Genomic DNA, 27,777 nt, shown 5'->3' on the forward strand with positions numbered 1-27,777 from the left:
AGGTGGGGCTTAGAGAAGGACTTGGTCCTTTTTGGACTGAGGAATGAGAGAGAGGCGGGAAGAGAGAGGTGTTGTCACTGGTTGTTTTTCTGCGGCTCCTCTGATTATTCAGGTTTTTACCCTGATGCCTGACTCCTGAGTTTTTATTGATAAAGATCAGATAAACACTCCATCTGTTCCTGACCCCCACCACCCCCCAGACAGGTCTCCAACTCTTGTCTGCTGAACCCTTCCATCTTAGCCACCACTGCAACTCTAGGGGTAGCTCCTCAAATTTCAGTTACAGACAGAATTACTCACTGATAGCACACTGACTAGATATGATAGAACTAAGGTAAATAAGTTTGGGGTCAATTTAATATTTCACTTATGCATTTAGAGTAAAAAAATTATATCATGTAAAACCTTTTTATTTCTAAAAAAGTTTAAACAATTACATTGTATAGTACCTGATAATCCATTACAACAGATAGAAAGATAAACTCATCCTTTTCTTGAAACAAGTTAATACTGTTTTGTTTGACAGGGTCTCTTATTAGCCAAAGGGGTCTCACATTCATCCTTACTTAACACTGGCACTGAACTGATGGGTCTGCTACCTTCCAAGTTCCAGGACCACCATGCCTGGTCAAATCAGCTCCTTTCCTAAGCTTTACAGCACAGAAACTGGAAAAAATGCAAGCAATTGGCAGTGGTAAAAATTGCAATATTTAAAGATGTTTGGCCAAAAGACTTTTTAAAGAGAGGAAATTAAATTACAACTTGGAATACCCTGTACCTACTTAGTTTATAGTTCAGTAAATAGATTTTTTTTTCAAATTTCCTGTGCTAGGAAGCAAAACCAGAGCCTTGGACATATTAAGTATGTGTTCTACCATTGATCTATAGCAGAGAGTAATATAAAACCAGAACCTTGGACACATTAGGTATGTGTTCTACCACTGATCTACTGCAGATAGTAATATTTTTAAAAAAACAATTTTATCTGATCAAACTGAGAACTTTATATTTTATTCAGTTTTGAATAAAACCACAGCCACTGTCTTTTCCAGTGTGTCAAAAGGTATCAACTTCAGAAGAAAGTAACAGCCCCATTTGTGCCAGATGAGGATAATTTCTCTTCTGTTGAAAGGGTGTTAACTTCTTGAAATTCAGTTTTCATTTGTCTCATAATTTCCAAATAAATAGATAAGCAGCTCCAGTTCATGGCTTGTAGACTGTTTGCCTAGGCCCGAATGTCCTCCAAGCTTTCACTGTAGATCCATTTAAAGATAGTGTCCTCAGAACGCTCTATAGTTTCAAACAGTCTTTTGAAGTCTTGAGGAAACATTTGAAGAATTGTCGCTCCAGGGTTTAGTCTCACCTGCCTCAGTACATCAATTGGCTCAACTGTGCTCAATGAACTGAAAACAAGCAATCAAACAAACAAACAAGTAAACATGATTAATCCCTTTTCACAACAGTTAAGTCTAAGAGAGTTGCCTCCTAAATTCAATTAAGATGACTAGCCTATATAATTAAATTTACTTCAGAATATATATATATATATATGTATGTATGTATGTATGTATATACACACATGTAATATATGTAAATCCTCTGTGCTGGGGTGACTCTGAACTCCTAATAGGTCAACCAGTTTATAATAAATGTAGACCTCTGTGTGGTCCTTTGGGACTGAACGGCTGTGGGACAGGGCAGGACAGAAACCTCTGTTAACAAATGGCGCCAATGTGGACAACTAAATCCACTTAAAACCTGAGAGAATTTGAGAAGGAATTCTAGACACAAAAAGAGTTAAGCACGGCTTCTCGGTAGCATTTTCTCAGGTGGGTTGTTTGCTAGAGGCACGCATGTCTCATTTAAGAGAAGCTTCCTGACTCAGCTTTAGCTGCAAAAACCTTGCAGCCCCTTTAAGAAGCTCTGCTACAAAACACTTCAATGGTGTTGATGAATAACCAATAGCAGGCTTCCTGGTGGTGGAAGGGAAGCGCCAGAGTTATGGCAATAAACATGGCTCCAGCCAGTACCTCTGCCATGAGGCTAGACTCTCAGAAAGCTAAGGAATGGGGTGGATCTAGCCCATCAAAGTCATGGCTTTAATCCCAGCTAATTTAATTTGCTAAATCACTTAGCAAATTAAAGACTCATGTGGTCAGAAAAAGAGAGATATACAGTAAAGATAGATTCAGACAAAAGAAACCTCTAAATGGTTTACAGTGTGTTTAAAAATATATGTAGGCTTGGAAAAGAAAAAAGGATAAGGTCCTTAAAATAAAAAAGAGAGTAGTTGGGTGTGATAGCACACACCTTTAATCCCAACATTTAAGAGGCAGAGGCAGGCAGGCTGGTCTCTATGAGTTCAAGGGCAACCTGGTCTACAGAGTAAGTGCCAGGATAGCCAAAGATACACAGAGAAACCTAGTCTGAAAAAAAAAAAGTTTAAAATAAGCCACATAAAGATGTAAACTACACAGAGAGACTGGATAATGTATGTTAATTGTGTTGTCTTTGAATGGTTTGATGGCTGAGGAAGGAACAACAGCTGCTAAAAGACATTTGATTACAAATGCTGCTGGATTAATAGAACATATATATTTTGGAAATGCTTTGACTTCAAACTTTAAGTCAAAGATATGTTACTTTAGAGAAGAGGTTTTTTGTTTCTACAGGAAATGAGAGGCTGTGAATTCATTCTTGGCTAAGAAAAATCAGGTTCCCTGAGAAATCTCCAATAGGAGTGGATGGTCCAGATGTCTGAGTTCTACATCCAGAACAGACTCAAAACGCTGAGATGATCAAGCCTCACAGGATACTCCAGTCAGGACTTGATCATAATCCCAAATTTTCATTTAGAGCCCCATAAGATTATCAGCACCCCCAATAAGCAGGAAGTAGCCTAAAAAAACCACACTCCAAAAAATGGACTATGGATATTTTTCTTTGTTTAGAGTGTTGGTTACAAGTTGTTATGGATAATGGTCAGGAAGAAAGCTAAATATGGGAGATTAGATTCAGAATTGTTTTGAAAAAAAAAGGGGGGGAGTGCTGTAGAACAATGATCTTGTACTTTATAAAGATTTGTCACTTGTATTTTAATAAAATGCTGATTGCCCAGTAGCCAGGTAGGAAATATAGGTGGGGCAACCAGGCAGGAAGTATAGGCAGAGCAACGAGAACAGGAGAATTCTGGGAAGAGGAAAGCTCAGCCTGCAGTCGTCATCCAGATGCATAGGAAGCAAGATGAGAAAGCTTCACTGATAAAGGTACCAAGCCAGGTAGTTGACACAGACAAGAATTATGGGATAATATATGTTGTAAGAGTTAATAAGAAGCCTGAGCTAATTAATGTAGACTTCTGTGTGTTTCTTTGGGACTTAACAGCTGGAGGATCTGGGTGGGACAGAAACCTCTCAACTCTCAGGTATTGGGATTATAGGTATGTACTACCATACTTGGCTTGGATGAGAAATATTTTATATAAAATGTTAAGCCACAGCCAGGCAATGGTGGTGCACACCTTTAATCCCAGCACTCGGGAGGCAGAGGCAGGCGGATCTCTGTGAGTTCAAGACCAGCCTGGTCTACAAAGGGAGTTCCAGGACAGGCTCCAAAGCTACAGAGAAACCCTGTCTCGAAAAAACCAAAAAAAAAAAAAAAAAAAAATGTTAAGCCAAAATCTTAGCACTCAGGAGACTGGATAATTGTTCCTAAAATTTCAGAGCTAGACACCGATTTAAGTTTAATGTAGTGTAATCAAACCTCACAAAAATTCTAATTTACATATTATCTTTTTATTTTTTTGATAGGATCTCACCACATAGCCCTGGCTGGCATGGAAACTCACTGTGTAGATAAGACTAACCTCAAATTCACAGAGATCTACCTGCCTCTACTTCCCAAGTGCTGGGATTAAAAGTGTGCAACAACCTATGTGTGAGGCTTTTTAAAGATGGTTTCACTCTATATCTCAGTCTGATCTGCAATTTACAACACAGGCCTTGAACTCATGTGAGTGATTCTCCTGCCCCTGTGAGTTGAGATTACGGGCTTACTGTTTATGTGAAAATAGTGTGGTGTATACATCTATATACCTATAATCCCAGTGCTTGGGAAGTAAAGGCTGGAGGGTCAGAAGTTCAGTCATCTCTGACTGTACAGAAAGTTAGGCTAGCCTGGGCTATATAAAACTGAATCTCTAAATAACTAAACAAATAAATTAACTAAAAATAAACATTTCTAGCTAACAGTCTCATTAAGGCTATATGGTAAATGACTATTAATTAAAATAACTATTTTAACACTTTTTCCATCTTCTGACAACACTTTAAGAACTGCTAGTTACAAGGCGAATGGATAACACATCACACTGACTGGAGAGATGGCTCTGTGGTTAAGAGTGTGTGATGCTCTTCTTGGGGACCTGAGCTCAGTTCTCAGCACCTCTGTCAGGCAGCTCTTGTGACTCCAGCTCCAGGGATACAAATGCTGTTCTGGTCTCCAAAGGACATAGGAATAGCACAAGTGTGCACAGACATAAAAACAAAATAAACATACACTGAACAATGATGTGGGATACCTCTCTGTATGTTGTAGATATGTCTTATTACCATTGGTTAATAAAGAAGCTGCTTCAGCCTTTGGCAGGGCAGAATATAGCTAGGCGGAAAGTCCAAGCAGAGAGACAGGGTGAAAGAAGGCAGAGTCGGGGAGATGCCAACAGTCACCAGAGGAATAACATGCCAGACCATGACTAGTAAACTATGTATGGGGCATGTGGCAATATACAGATGATTAGAAATGGGCTAATTTATATGTAGAGCTAGTCAGTAAGAAGCCTGAATCATCTGCCAAACAAGTGGTCAGAGGGAGGTGTAGAAAACATAATGCAAGGGGCTGGAGAGATGGCTCAGTGGTTAAGAGCATTGCCTGCTCTTCCAAAGGTTCTGAGTTCAATTCCCAGCAACCACATGGTGGCTCACAACCATCTGTAGTGAGGTCTGGTGCCCTCTTCTGGCCTGCAGACATACATACAGATAGACTATTGTATACATAATAAATAAATAAATAAATATTTAAAAAAGAAAAAAGAAAACATAATGCACAACAGGGAAACGGGTATCTTTACTCACTGCTTTTTAAAATCTTATCTTATGGGTAGGTGTGTGCGTGTCGTGTGTGTGGCACCCACAGAGGCAAAGCAGGGGGTGTTGGAGCCCCTGGAACTGGAATTACAGTCATTTGTGAACTGTTTCTCAATCATCTCTCCAGTCTAGAAGAAAGTATTTTTAACAGGCAAATGAACATGGGCACATCTTACTCTAAATCAAGATGTGAAAAACCACCATATAACACAGGAGAAAGTAAACATTAAATCACTACCTTTACAGTTTGTCTTCATTGAATTTCTACTTACCTTAAATGTTGTATTATTGGGGCACTGCGCTTCCCAAAGCAGTGCTTTACCATGTGGAAAAATATATCATAATTCAACGGACTTAAGTGTTCTGTAAATAAACCTTTACGAGGAGTCATTTGAATAAAATACAGATTTTGTTTCATTGATTTTAATGATTCCTAGACAGAAAAGAAATAACTTCGTTAGTCATAAACTATTGCAGGGTAAGCACTGACCTTTACTCCTCCAAGCCACTTGCACATCCCCAGTGTCTCTGGGTTTTCTTACTGAAGGCCTGACACTTTATAACCTGGGTCATGTCAGAGTTCTGAGCAGAAAGTAACCTAGAAGGACGAGCTTTTTATTCTGTATATGACTTGTTTACATTTGCCACCAGAGGTGATGTGAGGGTCCTTCTCCAATGCTCAGCCATGAAGCAAACCCAATGTGTGTCTAGCAAACCACTCACCACCTCCTGGACTGCAAGCTCAGACTGAGTCCTTTATCTAAAACAGACAGCTAAAGTGTATTGCTGTGGAATAATCCTCTCATACACTGTAAAGATTTGTCACTCAAATTGGTTTAATAAAATGCTGAGTGGCCAGTAGCCAGGCAGGAAGTATAGGCAGGGTGACCAAAGTAAGGATGAAGGGAAAGAGAAGGGCAGAGAGACACTGGCCAGAAGCCGAGAAAGATGGGCATGCTGTGATGAGAAAAGGTACTGTCACATGACAGAGCATAAAGAGTAATAAAACTTAAAGTGTAAGAGCTAGTTAATAATAAGCCTAAGCTATTGGTTGAGCATTTATAAGTATATTAAGTCTCTGTGTGATAATTTGGAAGCAGCGGCTGGATATTTGGGACCAAGTGGTTCCAAGACAGGAAACTTCAGCCTACAGTGTACTGGAGTTGTAGTTATAGTAAAAATCAGAGCCCAGACACAACATCAACATGAATCAAGTCGCTGCTATGTTCAAGGAAAACCACTAGCAGATACAAGAATACAAATGTATTATTGACTAGCCTTTTCCTTATCTTTTTCTAAACATACACTTATTTACTGTGTGTGCAAAGATAAGCATGCATAACTTTATTACTGAAAAACTTAATACAGAAAAGATAATCCTTTTTTGTGGGGTAGACGTTTCTCTAGCCTCTGAAGACAATCTTAAAGAAAATAAATGTGATACATGGGAATAGCATCATTTGTTCTTACCTTAAGCTTTGTCTTCTCTAAGTGCCCATTTTCAGTATATATACTAAACGACGACCAAGGTTCCTGGAGGAAGAAAAACAGACAAGATATTTCTTTCTTTCCGTAGATCTATGTGGTACGTGTGCACATGGGCATGTGTGTGGAGGGTGGAAGCTGTTTTCAGGTCTTTTCCTCTATCATTCTCTCCACATTAGTTTTGAGTAAGGGTCTCTCACAGAACCTGGATCTTTGGATTCTGTAGGTCTAGCTGGCTAGCAAGCCCCAAGGATCCTCCTGTCTCTGCCTCCCCAAGCCCTTGGGCTCTTTTTTCCATGGGTACTGGGAATTGAACTCAGGTTCTCATGCTTGTACTGTAAGCACTTTACCAACTGAGCCATCTCTTCTACCCCAGGGCATCCTTTCGCTTACATAGATTTCAAATGAGGCCGAAGGCTCCTCAATTCTGTTAGTTCTCTTTAGTCAAACACCACAAGTTATTACTACCTCCCCAAAAAAACCCAAACAAACAAAAAAACTGAAAAAAAAAACCCCACATACCTATGCAAATCTGGGTATGGTGGTGTACAATATAATCCTAGTATTTAGGAGGTAGAGGTAGCTTGGGCTATGAGATCCAGTCAACCCCACCCTGTTAACAAAACCAGATAAAAAAACCAAACCATATCTAGGGGCTAGGGCTGTAACTCTGTATTTGAGCACTTGTCTCTATGTTCAAATCCAAAACCCCCACACAAATAAAAGAATAAATCAGTTCAAATCCTATCTGGTATTGCTAAATAAGTATTAACAATGACTATTTGAACTACAATATCCAAACAGCATATTTTGTGTAACAGGTAAGAGACTGGGTAAAGCTACATATGATGGTATACATCTATAATCCTAGCACTTAAGATACTGAGACAGGAGGATGGAAAGTCTGAGGTGAGCCTGGGTTATATAATGAAACCCTGTCTCATAAAACAAGGCAACGTGATATTCACTATATTAAGGAAAAAAAAAAAAACAGAAGACCAAAATACGTCCTGTATGTCCTACAGAACTACAGTATTGATTCCCAAAATTTCCTTTTCACAGAGCATGTCTCAAACAAGTCTCATTCTCTTGTGTTTGTTTGTTTGTTTTCTTGGGGCAAGGCTGTGTAGTCCTGGCTATCCTGGGATTAGCCCTGTAGATCAGGCCGACCTCTGTCTCCCCAATGTGAAATTAAAGGTGTGCATTATCACCACCCAGTAAGTTTCCTACTTTTATCATGAGCTAGTCATATTACTTGTTTTTTTTTTCTTTTTTTTCCTGAGATAGGGTTTCTATGAGTCATCCTAGTTGTACTGGAACTAGCTCTGTAGACCAGGCGGGCCCCGAACTCACAGTGATCCGCCTGCCCCTGCCTCCCGAGTGCTGGGATTAAAGGCGTGCAGCACCACTACCTGATTGTCGTATTACCTTTATGATTAGAGAAAAAAGGTGCCAAAGAAGTATCAACATTACTTTCCTTTCAATAACTGGTGGTAGTATATGATTTTAATCCCAGAATTCAGGATGCAGAGGCAGGAGGATCTCTGTGAACTCACACCAGGTAGATTTAGTTTTATCTCAAAATAAAACTAAACTAAATATGTTGAAAAATAATAAAATTAAGTTTTTTAATAAATTAGCCTCTGAGTTATAAAGTTGTCCCAGCATCGGAGAATTTACTCACCATGTGAATAAACTTAATATCACAAGCCACTTGCCAAAGCACACTCAATACCTGGTATAAATCTGGCCTTTTAGGAGTTGCTATCAGTTTCTAGTGAAGAAAAAGAAAAAAGACAAAATTATGTTACATAGACTCATAATCAATATCAAATGTCAGATCTTAACTTTAACATCTTAATAGCATCTAGAAATTTAAATTAAAAGATGAGAATTGATCAGGTGTGGTTGCATACACCTCTGAACTTAGTTCTCAGGAGACAGAGGCAGGAGGATCTCTGTGAGTTCTAGGACAGACAGGACTACATACAGAGTCCCTGTCTCAACAAACCAGACAGATGAGAACTAAGCACAAAACATTAAACTTAAGGATGTTCAATCAAGAGTTTTCTTTTTTTGAAAACATATGGTATCAACATACAAAATTGACTGTATACGGGCTAGGCTGGTTAAGAGCACTTGCTGCTCTTTCTGAGGACTGGAATTTGGTCCTGGCACAGTCAAAATGCCACTCAGAACTCAAACTGTGAGCTATTAAATTGTGCTTCAAGAATTGTTGAGCCTGTAACTCTAGCTCCAACACCTTCTAGCCTCTGCCAAGTACACGCACACATGGCATAAATACATGCATCTAAATAAAAATGTAAACAAAACAAAACCACAGGCCAAAACGATGGCTCAGCAGTTAAGAGCACTTGATGATCTTCCAGTGGACTCAGGTTCAATTCTCAGCACCCACATGACATGTTACAACTGTCTGTAATTCCACACCCTCATCTGACCCCTCAAGCACTACATACATATGGTACACAGACATTCATTCCGGCAACAATCATACACATGAAATAAAAATAAAATCTCAAAATAATTACTACATATGAAATTGCTTTTAATAACGTGACTTTCAGGGGGAAATCTTATTTAAAAAAAGCAAAAGTAAAAAATGTATAATGACCAGACATGGTAGCAAACACCTTGTAACTGCAGCACTAACGAAACTAAGGTAGGGTTCCTTTGAGTTCAGGGCTGGCCTGGGCTACAGAGTGAGTTCAATATCCAGCCCATATTACAGAGCAAGATTGTTTCAAAACCTACAAACATAAGTAGGAACCCACCAACACAGTTCCTACACTATGGATCTAACAACAACACAACATAACAGCATGTACTATGGAGAAAGATAGGTATGTTAGAATTACGCGCATCAAGAATTGTTATGGCTGGGGATGGTAAGATGGCTTACTGGGTAAAGGTGCTGGTCACCAAGCCTGAAGGCCTGAGGACCTGAATCCAATCCCTGGGACCGACATGGTAGAAGGAGGAAATGACACTTCCAAGTTTTCTCCTGACTCCCACATGGCTAACAATGATGTGCACGCATGTGAGTGAATATGAGTGTACACACGCGCACACACACACAAAATGACTTTTTAATAAAAAATAATTCTTAATCGTATTTTTGAGATGGGGTTTCTCTGTGTGGCCCTGGCTGTCCTGGAACTCACTCTGTAGACCAGGCTGACCTCTGTCTCCTGAGGATTTATGGGGCATGCCACCACCATCCCAGCAAAGCTGACTCTTGCTGGACATTAAGGATAATGTCATTGTTATTATTGTTATTATTCTTATTATTAATGGAAGGTATCACTGAGAAAGGATCTCACAGAAAAGTCCATGTTAAAGAAGCTGAAAGCAAGACAAAATTTTGGGTCTCACATAGCTCAGGCTGGTCTGAAACGATTGGGGATAACCTTGATCCTGAACCTTCTTCCACTACCCCCAAGTGCCTCCCAAATAGTTGGACCACACACACTGTGGTCAACTTACAACCTGAAGAACATTCTTACATACCTTGCTCTCATTTTTGGTTTATATACTGTATATGAATTATGTATTATGTATGCATGCATGCACGTACGTATGTATGAAGGGTCAGGTTTGACTGCTCTCATTCTACATGGTTAGCCAAGATATACTATCTGGGTGAGGAGACATTCCCTCATTTCTTACACCGCATTCCTACCTAGGGATCCATTATGGACAAATGGACACTGTCAATTATACTGGAGCAAAGCTCACGCACAGGAAGCACTGTGATCCCTTAGCAGATCCTAACAGCACGACTCAGGACTGCAGGACAGCTCCTCACTCAAAAGGAAAAGGCAGAGAGGCTGCTGTCTGTGCACTCCCGAAGAGCAGACTAAAAGTTACACCGGAGCCACCGTCTTGAGCTCCGTGCCAAGGTGAACCCATGCTGCTTATCTGCTTCTCCCGGAAATCAGGAGCAGCCGAAGTTCCCAAACAAGCCAGGGACCACCTGCCAGCATAATGACGTCCTTCTGTATTAATCATTATAAAGGTCATCTGAAAGAACACAGTGGTAACCAATTTGCTATCTTTCTATTGCTCTGCATCTCTATTTCTGTTTTAGAAATATTAATTGTGAAATGATTATCTTGTTTTGGTTTAGCTTTCTTCAGTTCTCCACTGTCTATAAAATCAACTTCCTCTGCTGTTTTCATTGGGACGTGAATTTCATTTTTAATGGAAAGAAGTGTTGATGTACCCTCCTATCAAAGATAACGTCAGTCAAGGTGATGAAAAACCAAAGAGGACAAAAGATGTTCACAGACTCTGCTTCTGGGAAGATATGCAATGATTGGTAAGTAAATAAAAAAGATGTTCAACCTAACTAGCCATTAGGAAAACGCTAACATAATGAAACTCGACTTCATCCAACTATGAGAGGGTATCAAAAATACAAAGAAAAGGTCAGCGGGACGACGCGGCTGGGTAAGCTTGCTGACTTGTGTTCGATCCCTGGACACCTTTGACTCCCATACATATGGTGTGGCATATATGCATTCATGCTTACACACTAATAAGAAACACAAAATTAGCTGGCTGTGGGTGACGCACACCTTTAATCTCCGCACTTGTGAGGCAGAAGCAGGTAGATCTCTGTGAGTGCAAGCACAGCAAGTTCAGGACAGCCAGGGCTATTACACCGAAAACCCTTTCTTGAAAAACAACAACAAAAAAGCCCTACAAATCAAAACAAACAAAAAGAACCTCAAAAAATTAAATAAGAAACAAACACAAGTATGATAATGGAAAAATTCTGAATACTTGTATCCTACTGTTGGAAAAGTAAAATGTATCTACAAAGAAGGTAGCATGGCGCTTCCTTAAAAAGTTACATGTAGAATTACCACATGACCTAGCAATCCTAGTTCTACTTATATGAACTAAATCACTGAAAGCAAGGGCTGGGGAGATAGCTCGGGTGGTACAGTGCTTGCCACAAAAGCATGAGAACCTGAGGATGACCCTCAGCACCCACAGAAAAGCCAGGCACAGCAGCAGTTCACGCCTGTATCTTATCAGGAGGTGGAGACAGAAGGATCTCGGGGCTTACTGGCCGACTAGTCTAGACAAATGGAAAACAGTCCTAGTGAGGGCCCCTTCTCAAATAAGTAGATCAATGAATAAATAAAATAGAATAAAGAAAGAAAAAAGTTTATATCCACCTGCACACCACCCTGTCACAACCTGAAAGCAAGGACTTGTGTATGTGGCAGTTGTTTTTTTTTTTTTTTTAATGTGGCAGTTTCCCCTCCAGCCCCCCTCCAACCTCCCCCCTTTCCCCCCCCAGGGACAGGGTTTCTCTATGTAACAGCCCTGGCTGTTCTGGAACTCACTTTGTAGACCAGGCTGGCCTCGACGTCACAGATATCCGCCTGCCTCTTCCTCCTGAGTGCTGGTTTTAAAGGTGTACACCACTACTGCCCGGCTTCTGCGGAAGCTTTATTCATAATATTTGAGAGGTGGAAGCAGCTAAGTGTTCTTTTACGAATGAATAGATACAAGTTACTGAGTTCATACAGCTGAATAATATTCAGCTAAAAAAGAAAAAAAGGAAACTTCAACACACTATAACACAGATGAACTTGAAGATATTATGTTAAGTGAGATAAAGCGGCCACAAAAGGACAAATATAGGCTGACTCAAGCCAAGCTCACAGACGGTGCCAGGAGAACGGTTACTAGAGCCTGAGGAAATGGAAGCATGGGGAGCTAAGTGTTCATTGGAAAATCTAAAAATTTTTGGATAGGCTGGAGAGATGGCTCAGTGGTTAAGAGCACTGGTTGCTCTTCCAGAGGTCCTGATTCAATTCCCAGAAACTACATGGTGGCTAAGAACCATCTGTAATGGGATCTGATGTCTAGAAAGACAGAACACTCATACACAGAAATAAAAAATTTTAGAGCTAGACAGTAAGTACTGGATGTGTAATATAAATATATTTAATGCCACTGAACTAACTGTACATTGTAAAACAATTGAAACTCTCAAATGTCAGGGACCCCAAATAAAAATTCAGCTGAAGTTCCTCGGAAGACCACAGCATTCTCTACAGTACACTCTCACAGCAACACAAGTTACCTGTTCACAACCCACCTGAAATTCTTTTTCCGTAACAAACAGATTCAGCTCTATTCGTCCGTATCTGAATATAGAGTCACAGGAATACAGATCGAACAGAGTTTTCCAAAGTATTCGTCTTTCGTATTTATTAGGTAGGATTCCAAATATTTTTATAGGAACACCTGTTAGGGATACAAGCACAGATGTGCATAAGTTTCTTAAAACTTTTTCCTATGGTCACATTTTACTGATGGTAACTATTTCAGTTAAGGATCCAAGATGGTAGATGCCATGTGGGTATGACACGCTAGAATCACCAGGGAGATAACACAGCAGCTGGGTGACACTGGAAGACGAGGTGGGCAACTCCCCCGCAAATGTCTAGTTTAGAAATGAAGTAAAATGAGAAACTGTGCGGGGCTAGGGAGAGGGCTCAGAGAGAGGTTTACCGTGCAGGTGTGAGAGCCTAATTCCAGTCTACCTAAACAGGTTCCAGGTTCAGTGAGAAACCTGGGGCGATGGAGGAGGACACTCAACATCAAACTCTGGCTTCCACATGCATGCACATTACATGTGCACAAACAAGAATATGTACACATACATAAAGAGGAAAAAAAATGAAAAACAGCATTAGCTAGTTATAAGTCAACCCGACACAAGCTGGAATCATCAGAGAGGAGGGAGTCTCAATTGAGAAAACACCTTCATAAGACCAGGTTGTAGACAGGCCTATAGAGAATATTTTTAAAATAGTGATTGATGGGGGAAAGGCCCAGTCATTGTGGGTGGTACCATTCCTGGGTTCATGGTCCTCTATAAAAAAGCAGGAACAAGTCATGAGGAGAAGCCAGCAAGCAGCACCCCTCCATGGCCTCTGCACCAGCTCCTGCCTCCAGGCTCCTGTCCCAATTTCCTTCCATAAAAAACAGTGATGTGTAAATGTAAGCAAAACAAACCCTTTCCTCCCCAAGTTGCTTTGGTCATAAAGTTTCAGCACAACAATAAAAACCCTAACTAAGACAGCTGCCTATGGCAATGACAGGAGGAGGAGATGCTAGGATGGAGTAGCAAACCCCACCATTTTCAAGATTCTAGGAGCTGGAGAGATGGCTCAGCAGTTAAGAGCACTTAGTGCTTTTCTACAGGACTCCAAGTTGGTTCCCGGCACCCACCTTGGGTGTCTCACGGTGATCTATAATTCCAGCTCCAGTAGATCTGATGCCTTTTTCTGGCTTTTGAGGGCACCCATATGTACGTGCACATACTTACATACAAGCACATTAAATGAATAAACAAAACCCTCCCGCTGAGCTACCAGCTTAGTCCTGTCTCTAATTTGCCCCAATTTTCCCCCAGAAAGAGTCATGGAACTAGAGTGGGGGAAGAAATCTGAATTAGAGCCATGCAGTATTCAGTGAGATGGTTACCTGGTTGAGAGTCTTTATGAGAACACAGACGCTTTTGTCGGGCGGCACACCCTAGACACCTGGAAGTGCAGCCCAGGAGCGGGATAAGCATTTGAAACTGGACTCCTGAAGGCCTACCTTAGGCGTGACGTTATGTATGAGCAGACCTGTGAAGGATGCCCAGCGGAATGAGCTCTGTGACCTCATGTGGAAGGATACCCTGGACAGCGACAGGTGTCCAAGTGCAGGGCAATAATCAGGTGAGACTGCAGGCAGTTTCTCTATCCCCAACCAGCTCTTTCCCTTCACGCTCATCTGTTTAACACTCAACCACGATTTAGCAGGCTAATTTTGTCCTTCTACCCTGCTCTCCACTCTTCTTTATTTCCACAGGTTTGTACAAAGCACACGGGATATAAACTGGCTTGTGGGGTCCCTGTGTCTCAGCCTCCGAACAGCTGGGACTCGTTTAATCTTTTAGGTTGTTTGATAATTTGTCTATTTTTAATATTTATTTTCATTATTTCAAAGTTATGCACAGATGTATGTTTCTGCACACATGTTGGGTACAGGTGCACAAGGATTCTCCTAGAGCTGTTAGTACAGACAGCTGTGAGCTGCCCACGTGAATGCTAGGAACCGAACTCGAGGCCTCAGGAGGAGCAGCAAGTGCTGTTAACCACCCATCTCTCTAGCCACTGGATTTCTTTACCTCTACTTAGTCTAACCTTAGCTAAAATTACTTTACTGAAATCCTGCAGTTCCTATTTTTACCCTTTTATTTCCCCCTCTTCTTTTCTCAACAACTCAATACTAATCACCAATCTTTACCTTTTCATACATACTCACTGTGATTAATATCTTAATACAGACAGCATCAGTGTTCCTGTACTTACTAAAATGATTGGCACTTAAAAGGAATTGTGTATTTGACTCTATTATACGTTCACAGTGGGCCTACCCTTTGACAGTGATTATCTCTGCAGATACTGTTCTACTTTTAGGGGTACACTAGGGATTGCAAGTATATCCAAAGAAATCAAAAGAGGATACTAACAAATTCCTGCACAAATTCCAAGAGAACACAATGGCTTAATGAAATAAGGTTAAGTAAGGATATAAATTGAAATTCAGTAAGTAGATAGAAATACTTTAAGTCAAATAAAAATCTCCATGGGAAGCCTGACTGGTAGAACAGACCATGTGAAGATGCACTGTCTGGGCTCAAGACAAAGGAGAAAAATTGGAATATTCAGAAAAATGATACAAATAAATTAACTGGAAGGTATCAACAGAACATGTGAGATCTGCAGAAACTATAAAAAGGACCAAATCTACAAATCATGTGCATAAAAGAATGATTCATGCTAAAGGCACAGAAAATATTTTAATTAAAATCATAGCAGAATCTAGGGAAAGACATGCCCATTCAATTAATAATGCATTTAGAGCACCAAACAGACCAGATCAGAGAAGAACTTTTCCACTTCATGTCAGTCAAAATGCTCAGCTGGGTGGTGGTCATGCTTTTAATCTGGGAAGCAAAGGCAGGCTGATCTCTGAGTTCAAGGCCAGCCTGGTCTGCGTAGTGGGTTCTAGGACAGCCAGGGCTACACAGAGAATCTCTGTCTCAAGAAACCAAAACCAAACCAAACAAACAAAAAACCCACTCACTATAGAGAACAAAGGAAGCTTTTGAAAGCTGCAAGAGAGAAATGGCAGACTGCACGTAAATGAAGCCAGCAGAGTAACAGCAGATGTCTCAACAGAAACTAAGACAGGAGGGCTTGGGATGACATTTCAGTCTCTAAAAGATGACAACTGTGAACCCAGAATATTGCACCCAACAAAGCTTTGTCAACACCAAAAGAGATAGAAAAGCATTACATGATAAGAGCAGACTAAAGGAATCATAGCCACTAAGCCAGCCAGTCCTACAGAAGATGCTTGAAAGAATTCTTCAGACTGAAAGAGAAAGATAAAACATCTAGGAGGCGAAAGGAAAGAATAAATACACTAGAAACAGCAGTTAAGCAAAGGAGAGAAAGAAAACACCACAAGATCAATAAAATAGCAGGGATAGATACTTTTCAATAATAAAACTAAGTGTTAGTAGCCTAAATTCCCCAATCAAAAGGTATAGATCAGTAAACTGCATTTAAAAATAGGACCTAAGTCAGGTGTGGTGAGCATACCTTTAATCCCAGCATCAAGACAGAGGCAAATGGATCTTTATGAGTTTGAGGCTTAGTTCAGACCAGTCAAGGCACATAGTGAGACCCTTTCTAAACAAGAAAGCAAGCAAGCAAATAAACAAACCAAAATGCCTCCTCAAGAAACCAAAAAGCGGGGGCTGGAGAGATGGCTCAGCGGTTAAGAGCATTGCCTGCTCTTCCAAAGGTCCTGAGTTCAATTCCCAGCTACCACGTTGTGGCACACAACCATCTGTAATGAGGTCTGGTGCCCTCTTCTGGACTGCAGGCATACATGTAGAGAGAATATTGTATACATAATAAATAAATAAATATTAAGAAACCAAAAAGCAACAACAAAAACAGGATCTCATTATTTGTTGCTTCTAAGAACCAGACCTCAGATCAAAGACAGAGAGATGCAAACCTAGGGTGAAAGAATGGAGAAGGTGCTCCAAGCAAATGCTCCTGTTCTGACAGACAGAACAGACTTCAAACACAAACAAGTTGGAAGAGATTAAAGGTCACTTTGTACTGATTAATGGAACAATCCATTAAGAAGGCATCATAATTTATTATTAATGCATTCAAACTAACTACAATGCACAAGGCCATTTTTTTTTCAGTCATAAAAACAAAAGTTATGAGCTGGGCAATAGTGGCACACGCCTTTAATCCCAGCACTCGGGAGGAGGAGGCAGGCTGATCTCTGTGAGTTTGAGGCCAGCCTGGTCTACAAAACCTAGTTCCGGGGCAGCTAGGAATGTTACGCAGAGAAACCCTGTCTCAAAAAAACAAAAAATAAAACAAAAACAACATAAAAAAAAAAAGCAAAGTCATGTCATTTGCAAGGAAATGGAAGAAACTGGAGATTATCATATTAAACAAATTAAGCCAGCCCCAGAAGACAAATATCTTGTTTTCCTCATATGTAGTTATTAGATTTTACATAGGAACATAAAAATCATGTATACATACTATGATCTGAAAATAGAAGCAAAGCTATAAGAGAATGAAGTATAGTAGCATAACAGGTGAGAGGGGGAATATGGGGAGGGGCTGCAGAGATGGCTCAGAGGTTCAAGCTGCTCTTGTAGGACATTAATCAATTCCTTGCACCCACATGGTGGCTGACAACTGTTTATAACTGTCTAAAATTCCAGTTCCGAGGATTCAAGCCCTTTTCTGGCTTCCATGGGCACTACATGAATATGGTGTATAAACAAACATACAGGCAGAACATGTATACATACAAAATAAATCTTTAAAAGAATTTTAAATAAAAAGGTATGTGGTGGTTTGGGAATAGCACTATTAGGAAGTATGGCCTTTTTGGAGTATGTGTGGTCTTGGAAGTGTGTCAGTGCAGAGGTGGCTTTGAGGTTTCATATATGCTTAAGCCACACCCAGTGAGACAGTTCATTTTCTGTTGCCTTTGGATCTACATGTAGAATTTTCCAGCAGCATGTCTGCCTGAACAATGCCATAACTCCCAGCCACCATGACCCCATCATGATATGATGATAATGGACTAAATCTCTGAAACTGTAAGCTGCCACCTCAATAAATGTTTTCCTTTATAAGAGTTCCCACGGTTGTCATGGTGTCTCTCCACAGCAATACAAACCCTAAGACAAGGTGATATGAAAGGAAATTTATATGAATGACACTTATTTAAACATATATTTACAAGAAAATTATTGTGCAATACAGTCTCATGTACAATGAATATATACAAATAGAACTCAGTAACTAAGCCTCCCCCTTAGTACATAACTTATCCTGTACAGAAATAAAATGGTTATTCACAAGCAGAAAAAAGGAACGGCACACTTAGTGTAACACCACTTGCTTATTAACAATCTAAATCTCTCTCTATATTGCATGTACATCCAGTAAACAAATGAGCCACACTGGCAAAGAAATAGCTGTTTATAAAGAATTAGCTTTAGTGAATGACAAAAATTACCTGCTGTCCAAGGAGCCGCTTTTATTCCCAAATCCTGAAAAATGACCTGTGAGCTGTATTCTGGTTTTATTATTTCCTGATGTCTAGGATCCATCTTAAAGAAGTCACAGTGAACCACTTGCAGCTCTCCTTCCATACACTTCCTTAAGGACTGAAGAGACGAGGAGGGGACATTAGAAGTTCTAACATGTACACCATGCTACAAGTCAAAGCTCTACCCCAAAAAATAAGAAAAAAAAATTCAAAAATTAGCTGAGCACAATGGGGCATATCTGCAATCTCATCACTCAGGAAACTGAGACAGGAGAATGACAAACTCTAGAAGGGCCTGGGTTACAGAATAAGTTTAAGACCAGACTACATAATATAGTGAGATCTGGTCTTAAAATCCAAGGGCTGGTATGTATAAAGCTCAATGACAGAGCCTACACCAAACATGCACCTCAAATAAGAAATCCAACGATCCTATGTGAAGGTACAAATATTCTTAATGTACCACGAATTTAACAGAGGACCTAAAAATCAACTGCTGCAGAAAAAAACGACCAAAGGGCAACAGCTTTGAAACAAAAGTAACCTTCCCTTGGACCTGTGGAGATCAGAAGTACAGTACTTACGTAGCACACATAAGGCCCTGGATTCAACCACAAGTTCATTAAAAAACAAAACCAAGCCAGGCATGGTGGCCCAGATCTTTAGCCCCAGCACTCAAAAGATAGAGGCAGGTGGGTATGGTGAGCCTGGTTTACACAGGGAGTTCCAGGACAGTTAGAACACACAGAGAAACCTTGTCTCAAAGAAAAAAAAAAAAACCTGAAATTAAAAAAAAAAATTTCAACAACAATTTTTCCTTTCTTTTTGTTAATTGCATTAGCTATTTATAAAGCTGTCTCCTTTGGAGGGTGTGGGAAATGAATGTTAAAACTGGGCTTCCCTAGGTAGCGTTGGCTGGGCTGGAACTCACTATGTAGATGAGACTGGTCTCTTTGGGTGATTCTTCTACCTCTGCCCCCACATAACAGGTACTTGCACTTGGGAGGCAGAAGGAAAGAGGCGGTCTGTGAAGCTGAGGCCAACCTGGGCTACCATAGCCTAAAAAAAAAATCTTAGTAGCCCTGTCCGGTCTGAAATTCCCAATGTGGGCTAGGATAGCCTTGGAATCTGGTGCCTCTGCCACTGCGCCAGACTTGTGGGATTAAAGGCACGCGGCACCTAGCCTGCCAGGCTGGCTTTCATCACTGGGGTTTGTATCAGACTTTGTGTGCGAGGCCAAATAATTGTTCTACCTCTGAGCATAACCACACCAAAGGCCAAAAACAACTCATTACTCAAAAGTTCATTTTTTAAAAAATTCTGTCTTTGGCTATCGTAGCTATTTCCACAATTTTTTTTTGTCACACAGAACTTCATAGTCAACCAGTCATTCTCCATGCTGTCAGGAAACTGGCACAGACAGGTGATCTATCTATCACAAGGTAGGTCAGAGACTAGCTTTACAGGCAGCTCTCACAGGGACAGCTAACAATCATCACAGGCTGCGGTTTGCCTGGCCAGGAGGGGGTCCTAGTTTCCGGGACTATCCTTGGGGAATAGGAGTTCTGGTTCGATTTGAAGGGGAAAAAGAAAGAAGTAAAGAAATAGGGAGGTAGAGACACCTTCTTTCTGAAGCTACGTCTGCAGGCTTCCAACTGTCTTTTATTTCAAAATACTCAGCATGTCAATGTGTCAAACTGCGAGGTATCATTTTCTGGGCCCCAATAGGAACTAGAAAACTAGCAAGCTCTTAGTTACTCAACAAGCGCTGAAGACACAATGGGTCCTATTCTTTGGAGATACCAGTCATGGTCCCTAAAAGTCCATAAGAAGAAACTGTGCTTAATTTCACTTCTTTAACCCACTCAAAGTTAGTGGAGAGAACAACAAATTACTTTAGGAACTACATTTAGAAAATATACCTTTAAATGTGGAATAAAAGACTTTTCACTTTCAAAGGCAACCACTCTAGCACCGGCTCTAAGTAATGCCTCAGTCAGGACTCCAGGACCTGGAATATTAACAGAAAAGTTTTATTTGCAAAATAAACAACATACGTAGTCTCTCTCACTATGTGGACCAGGCTGGCCTCAAATTCATAGAGATGGGCCTGGCACTGCCAAACTAATGCTAAAATTAAAGGTGTGTACCATCAAGCCCATCTTAATATTTTTCCTTTTTTTGTTTTTATTTTGTTTAGTTTTGTTTTATTTTGTTTTTTGAGATAGGGTCTCTCTTTATGTAGCCCTGACTGTCCTGGAACTAGCTATGTCGATCAGGCTGGACTTGAACTCAGAGATCAGCTTGCCTCTGCAGGGATTAAGGGTTTGTGTTACCATGCCCGGCCACAGTCTCTTCCAAAGCAGGGTTTTACACAAGTTTTAAATCTCACAACACTCCCAGATATGATTCTTTTTACACATGTAAAAAGATGATTAGGCACAACATCCCAACAGGTAAGTAGCAGAGCACTGCCGGCTGTCAGTGACAGCAAAACTTAACACTCCTCAAAAATCCCACTATTCCTTTGAAGAAAAACCAGTATATGAGATTGCGGCTTACTTCTGACTCATGGACTATCTGAATGTTTCGTCATAAAAACTACTGTCTAGTCTAAACGGAACCGACTTTCTGTAAGAAGTGGTGCTTAAAAAAAGAAAAAGTACAATTAGGGGCCAATGAGAACGCTCAGAGGGCAAGGGCACCTGGCGTCCAGCCTGACAGCCTCATTTCCATCATTGAGGCCCACAATGGTGTAAGGAGAGAAGTGACTCTCGCTAGGTTTTCTGAACTAAAACACAATAAATAAACATAACTTAGAAAATCAGGGGTGTAAAGGTTAAGAGCAAACTTCTGCTCATCTCACCTGAGTTGCACTCTAGTATAAGTTGACGGGATGGTTTTTGGAACCCCAGCAGGTGTCGTGCCAGGTTCCTGGCCAATTTCTTACTTGCTACGTGACGCGTAGGCTCGGCTCGACCCTTGAATGCATAAAAGGGTGACTCCTCTAAATCAGGATCAAATAACGGCTGCAGGTAGAACTCAGAGAAGCCACGACAGTTCCTCGCTTGCCAGTCCTTCCGAGTCGCAGCTCCAGACCCCAGAATGCATGAGCGACCGGGACCAGCCAGCACTGACAGCGCCAGCCGCGGAGGCAGCCCCATCGCCGCGCCCCACATCCTCCTCTATCGTCCGCCACAACCACCAGTTAGGGCAGCTTCTGCTTAGAACAAGGAGCACGCCATCCCACGTGCAACATCACACCGGCACACCAGGCCGGGCGGAAGAAAACACTACACACAGCGCATGCGAACGCCGGAGCATCAACCCTTTCTTCACTCGCTTCCGCTTCCGCCCAGGCCCCGCCCCCAGACGCCTGTGAGTGGACTATCCGGGTGTGTCCGAGTTGAAACTCTATGGTCGCCCCGCACTCGGCGCTGCCTCTCTAGCCTCTCGCACTCTATGCTCCTCGGTCCAGCGGCCAGCCGGGAGGGGCGCGCGGGGGGAGGCGGGGCGGGGTGGCTGGAGGTGTCCGAGCCTCCAGAGCCGCGGGAGACCAGAGGCAGCTGTGTGACAGCTCGTCGGCCGCCATGTCAGCCAGCGGGGCTGGAAACAGACCCGGCTCCCGGCGGTAGTCCTTGCGTTGCCTCGGATGCCCAGGTGAGACGAGCAGCCGGGCTGCAGGGGATCTGCCGGCTCGCGGCGGCCGCGGTGCTGGGGACAGTCGCTCGTTCCTCCCCGGGCGCTGTCCTCCCGGGAGTTGCAGAGGGTCCCTTCGAATCCGCCCCCTCTCGGCTCTCCCGTTTCCCCCGCTTTTCTGCGGGTACGCTGTTGTCGCGCATCGCGCCAATTTCTCCGCGCGCGCTCGCCTCCCCGGGGATCCTGCGGCTTCTACTCCGCGTCGGTGTCTCCCAGCTCGGTGGCCCGGCGCCTATGCTCGCTTTCCTCCGGGTGTTTTTTATTTGCCCCCATACCTTGTTTCCCCACCACCGCCACCTCTTCGGTCGCTAGGAACCGCCTAGTTGTCTCCCTTCTTGTCCTCTCTCTGGGCCAAGAATTACCTTTTCTTTTTAATATGCATGTTTGCAAGACTTAAATAAGGCTGAACAAAAAATAAGATTCGAAAGCTTAAAATTCTGTCCTACGTTTCAAAGGATTAAAGCCTTAGGGAGCGTCTTTATTCGTCTGTGTAAACTTAGTTAAGCACATTGTACTGTAGAATGCAATTTAAAAGGCCGATTGCAAAGACTAAAAATAGGATGCTCTAATGGGAATTTTGGCAGTCTTTGGGGCAGTGTTAAAAGATCCGATTCTTTGAGAGTGATTTCAGTGTTTGGGGCTCGGACTCGGAGCTTTACCCATTATCCTTTCCAGCAAGGCAGGAAGCTGCGGCCAATCAACTCCCTAGTTTAAAATATGTACAATCCTTTCTGCTTACTCTGTGGCAGCATCATTGAGCTTGGCATTTAAATGCACAAGGAAAGAGTTACTGAGGAATGTGTCACCTGCCAAGTAGCCCGAAGATTATCCTTAGCTGATGAAACTCAAGGACATAAAGAATTGACACCTGAAGATGGCCTTTTTTGAATAAGTTAGTACACTGTAAGGAGCTATTAACTGTAGTGGAAATCCCGAGGATTCATTCACTAATGTTAATTTTGCTAAGTTTGTTTGTTTGTTTAATATAGTCAGGCATGGTGATGTAAGTTTCTAATCCTAGCGTTAAGGAGGCTGAGGCTCCACGAGTTTAAGGACCACCTGAGATGTGTTCTGGTTTCAAGGTTAGCTTAGGATACAGTCAGACCATATCTCAGGAAAGGAGAAAAAGAAAGATGATCACCCCCACCCCAACTGAGCATTTTCATAAACTCAGAAGTAGTTTAGTAACCCTCCCAAAGCAATATTTAACAATTGAATATAGCAAAATGATTTTTAAAGGTCTATTTATTTATTATGTATACAGTGTTCTGCCTGCAGGCCAGAAGAGGGCACCAGATCTCATTATAGATGGTTGTGAGCCACACTATGGTTGCTGGGAATTGAACTCAGGACCTCTGGAAGAGTAGTCAGTGCTCTTAACCTCTGAGCCATCTCTCCAGCCCCAGGAAAATGTGTTTTTTTTTTATATGAGAGTAAGGACAAAATTCACTTACAAAATTTATCCTTGAGTTTTGTGCGTTTAAAATAACCAAAGATATATAGTGTAGCTCAGTGGTAGATCAATTGCTTAGCATGTTTTAGGCCCTGAATTCCGTACCTGACACCACAAAAGGTAAATATACTTAAAAAATGTACATTTTTGAAAATCTCATAATTTTGGACCACAGCCTAATCAGTCCTAAAGAATGTAGGGCAGTGTTTATTTTGCTTTTGAGCAGTTGATGGAAGAGAAGTTATTTTTATTTACCTTTTCCTCTTCTCCTCTTCTTTGTTAGGGGCCAAACCCTGGGCCTAGCACAAGCTAGGCAAATGATCTGCCTCCAAGCTACCTCCCTAGTACCTTGTTTTTGTTTGTGTGTCCATGCGTGTGTGATGTCAGATGACTTCCTCAGTTGCTGTCCAGTTTACATTCCTGAGACATGTTCTGTCCCTGAACCTCTTTCCCTAAGAGCCTCTGTTAGGCTGGCTGGGCAGAGAGCTCCAACGATTTGCCCTCCTCCATCTCGTAAACACTGAGATTATAGATTTGTATCTTTGGGGATCAAGAAACAGGTTTTCATGCTTGCAGATACTTTGCTGATTAAGCCCTCACCCTTGGTTTTTTGAAAGATTGACTGTGGTTTAAGCCATCATCCTCCTGCCTGGCATGTGTCATGTGCTCAGTTGTTTCCATTTTCATGGTGTTAATGGTTTACTTGTTTGTGTTTGCAAGTGCTTCACTAATATAGAAACCAGCCCCATCCCTGGGACCCAGATACTAAAAACGAAACAGTCATTTCACTTTTAAAATGATTTTGGGGGGTTGGGGGTTTGAGGCAGGGCCTCTCTGTGTAGCATTGGCTGTCCTGGGCTCTATAGACCAGTCTGACCTCAAACTCAGAGATCTGCCTGTGAGTGCTCAGATTAAAGACTCTCACCACCATCGCCCAGCTTAAAATGAATCTTATACTCAACATTTAGACTTTCATTTTTAGACAAACTTAGCTAAGGAATTTGTAGTCAGATTCTTGACAGTTGCAGGTTTTGTGTCCTGTGCTATTTTTGCCCCCCTTGAAGTAATTTTTTTTCTAATAGTGCTTTCTCGTTACTTTGTGGCTGTCTTTAAATTGTTTTTCTTATTAAGTTACCATAATCAAATTGCTTGAGAAAGGAAACTACTGGTTTTTTGCTTGGAACTTTTAAATGAGAACTGAAATTGGGAAATACTGAATGACAGTTCTGGTTTGTGTCGGAATCAAGGCTGGAGCTGCACCATTCAAAAGAAATGGGAGATTTTTTTTTTTTTTTTCGAGACAGGGTTTCTCCAGGAGATAACTTTAAAACGTTTCTAGCAGTCCCGTTTACCAGGTGAATAGCCTTAGTGGCTTTAGTCCTCTGCGTGTCATAGCTGCCAAGACTCCCTGCTAGATCTGCAGTTCTGATGTGGTCGCCCTCATAGCCCATCTCGATTGAGACTGACCCCGGTGCAAATGGCCAGGAGTCACCTGTAGCCGATACTGCTCTCCCTCTTTGGTTGGCACATAGCCATAAGTTTGGTGTTTGCTGCTTAAAATGCCTTTCTACCCTGGGAGTCTGAGTCTTTCGGGATTTATAGAAAGGCCCTTATTTGTTTATTTATTTACTTATTTATTCTCTTTCTAAGTGCTTCCATTCTTAAATTGAGAAGGTTCTGTGCTGACCCTGAACTCTTGCTTCTCTAGTGAGCATTGGTGTCCAGGACTTGTTTGGGGAGTATCCTCAGATGAATAGAGTGCTCAGTCATTTCCTGGGGTGTCATTGTGACAGGTCTTTCTATCCATATGTCAACAGAGTGTCAGGGCTGTGTGAGTCTTTGCCTACTAAATCTCTTGGCATTGAGTAGGGAGAACGTGGGGCCTCATGAGACGCTTGACCTTTGTCGCGAAACAGGTAGGGTACCTGCTGTTTGTTGTTGTGTTATTTCCTGGACTGCTTTCAAGTATGGCTAATGGTTTGGGAGATGTGGTTCTCTGTAGCCTGGTGTTTCTTATCAAGGGCAAGGTAATTTTTCAGGCAAAATTTAGAAGGAAAGAGGGTATGGTATTTTGGCTTTGAAATGGGGGTAATGTGAGTTTATGTTTGTTAAAGGGAAATGTGGCTTCATATAAAGCTGCTGGTGCATCATCTAGGTGCCTACAGGAGCTGCTTTGCAGCAGGTGCGTTAATTCAAGTGAAACCAACCGTGGTTTAGAGCTGAAGTCATCAGGCTTAGAGCTGACCTCTGTGGGGATCCTGTCTTGGTCCGGTCTTGACTACCTTGTTCCAATACATTTCCTAATTAAGACTCCTTATAACTTAATGCAAGAAACATATATGAGCAGGGCGGTGGTGGCGCACACCTTTAATCCCAACACTCAGGAGGCAGAAGCAGGCAGATCTCTGTGAGTTCGAGGCCAGCCTGGTCTATGAAGTGAATTCCAGGACAGCCAAGGCTACAAGAGAAACCCTGTCTCGAAAGACCAAAAAGAAAAAAAAAATTCTGCTTCCCTGATCAGTAAACAGACTTTCTATCTAAAATCCAGTCTTTATAGACCAGCTCACTGTAAGGCAGCCTGTGGAAAGTTTACAGGAGAAAATACAGAACTGGAAAAAGTTTTTTGTGAAAGAGGTGCACACATTCTGATAGTGTTTTCATTTGCATTTGAAAATAGAAATTGATTGTTTATTGGTGTCTATTGGTTTGATAAAAAAGAATACCATATAGAACCACAAAGAGAAAATTGATATAGGCAAAAGGATACAAAGTATCGAATCTGCAGGTCGACCCGGTAGACTGAGCTAGTGCACAGCATAAGAGTGGCAGGGCGGAATAGTGTAAGCCTTGTGCTGAGTGAGTACATTGTAGCCATGCCTGGGTGCACGGGGATACTGATATGATGATTGTGTTTATTTGTTGCATTCTAATAACCACTAATACCACGTATCTTATGTAATACATATGTATCTTATACAATCATACTATACAGCTAAAATATACAATGTAATAAAGCTTGTTTTTTTAGGCAGGAGGATGGTAAGTTGGAAGTCTGCCTGAGCAAATTAGGCAACATAAGGAGAACCTGTCTCTAAAATCTAGCCAAAAATCTAAAAGAAGAAAATTAAAAACAAAAAAAAAATATTTTTTTTTCTTAAAGAAAACCAAGCTGGGTGAAGTTGTATACTCCAGTAGTCCCAGCTATGGCAGAGGCTGAGAAAGGGGGCTCACAAGCACAAACACAGAGTACTGGGAGGGGTGTCAGCCTAGACAGCATAGCTAGATCCCCTCTGAAAAAGAAGAAAAATTAAAACACATTGTTTCCTGCAAGTTAGCCCTTGTAAATTCATTTTAGTTATTTGAGGAAGAAAACTGATAGCCTGGCAATTTTTCAGTTTCTTTAAAAAGCCCCTTTAATGCTTGAAGAGCTTCCAAAAAGAGATGTTCTGCCTGAGAAGGTCCAATGTCTTTAAACAGCTATGCTGCTTTCTCTGCCATTGGGCCTTTAAGGTTTACATTGATACTGACTTTCCATTGTGATCGTCCCCATGGGAAAAACAGGTGTACTTTCAACAGGGGACACTTTTGTTTTTTAAGCAATTGGAGTATTTTTTAAAAAAAAAATATAGTATATTTCAAAGTTCTTAAGTTTTATGGCAGCTGAAGATTTCTGAAGTGTTGTAGGCATGATTTTGAAATTGCCATATTTGGAGGTAGAGACCTTGTCTGGTGGCCCCGCTGCACCAGGCTATCTTAGGACTTCCTGTTTTTTGTCATCACTGGCCATTTGGAATGGAAAGATAGTGTGTATCTATCAAAATAATGGCAATTCTGCATTTTCTCTATTGCACTGTCGAGTAAGAATTCTGAAACAGTAGCAAATTAGCAGTCTTAATTGACATTTGGGCATTGGCATTGGCATTTTGACAGTACCTATGATTGTAAGAATTAACACCATAGTCCCTAAGATGATATAACACTTTTAAGAAAGAGGCAGAGGCAGTGGATTTCTGTGAGCCCAAGGCTAGCGTCCTCTAAGTAAGTTTTTTTTTTTTTTTATGAGAATACCTACATTGTTCTCGCTGAAAAACTACCACCTGAGAGATCACTATGTCCTTTTTTATATTTAGCTGTGTTTGGAAAACTCAGCGTTATTAGGTGGTGGCATTCAAATTTGAATGAAAGCATAATAACCTCTTCATTTACTTGTAGATTTTGAAGTTAATGATTCCCTTTAAATATGTGTACCTTGCCGGGCGGTGGTGGCTCACGCCTTTACTCCCAGCA

The 27,777-nt window shown here is 41.4% G+C and overlaps 2 protein-coding genes across 3 annotated transcripts in view; one reads left to right on the plus strand and one right to left on the minus strand.

Annotated features, from left to right (window-relative positions):
- Positions 1-979: 979 nt before the first annotated feature.
- On the minus strand, positions 980-21,658 carry Tfb2m (transcription factor B2, mitochondrial). The gene is made up of 8 exons (XM_075989288.1): positions 21,205-21,658; positions 20,261-20,349; positions 18,306-18,456; positions 12,772-12,920; positions 8,314-8,403; positions 6,615-6,677; positions 5,417-5,577; positions 980-1,403 (listed from the first exon to the last, which is right to left on the minus strand). Exons 1-8 carry the CDS (start codon positions 21,515-21,517, stop codon positions 1,226-1,228), a joined length of 1,194 nt encoding a protein of 397 aa, XP_075845403.1. The 5' UTR covers positions 21,518-21,658; the 3' UTR covers positions 980-1,225.
- A 22-nt stretch (positions 21,659-21,680) lies between these two features.
- Positions 21,681-27,777, plus strand: part of Cnst (consortin, connexin sorting protein) — an 81,754-nt gene continuing 75,657 nt past the window's right edge. Inside the window, exon 1 of one of the 2 annotated variants that reach the window (XM_075989286.1) lies at positions 21,681-21,998. In XM_075989286.1, coding sequence (XP_075845401.1) covers positions 21,801-21,998 — 198 coding nt within the window. In that variant the 5' untranslated portion in view covers positions 21,681-21,800. The remainder of the gene's footprint in view (positions 21,999-27,777) is intronic. The other variant, XM_075989287.1, reaches the window with a different exon arrangement.

Source organism: Microtus pennsylvanicus, chromosome 10 (assembly GCF_037038515.1).
Source record: "Microtus pennsylvanicus isolate mMicPen1 chromosome 10, mMicPen1.hap1, whole genome shotgun sequence".
Lineage (NCBI taxonomy): Eukaryota > Metazoa > Chordata > Mammalia > Rodentia > Cricetidae > Microtus > Microtus pennsylvanicus.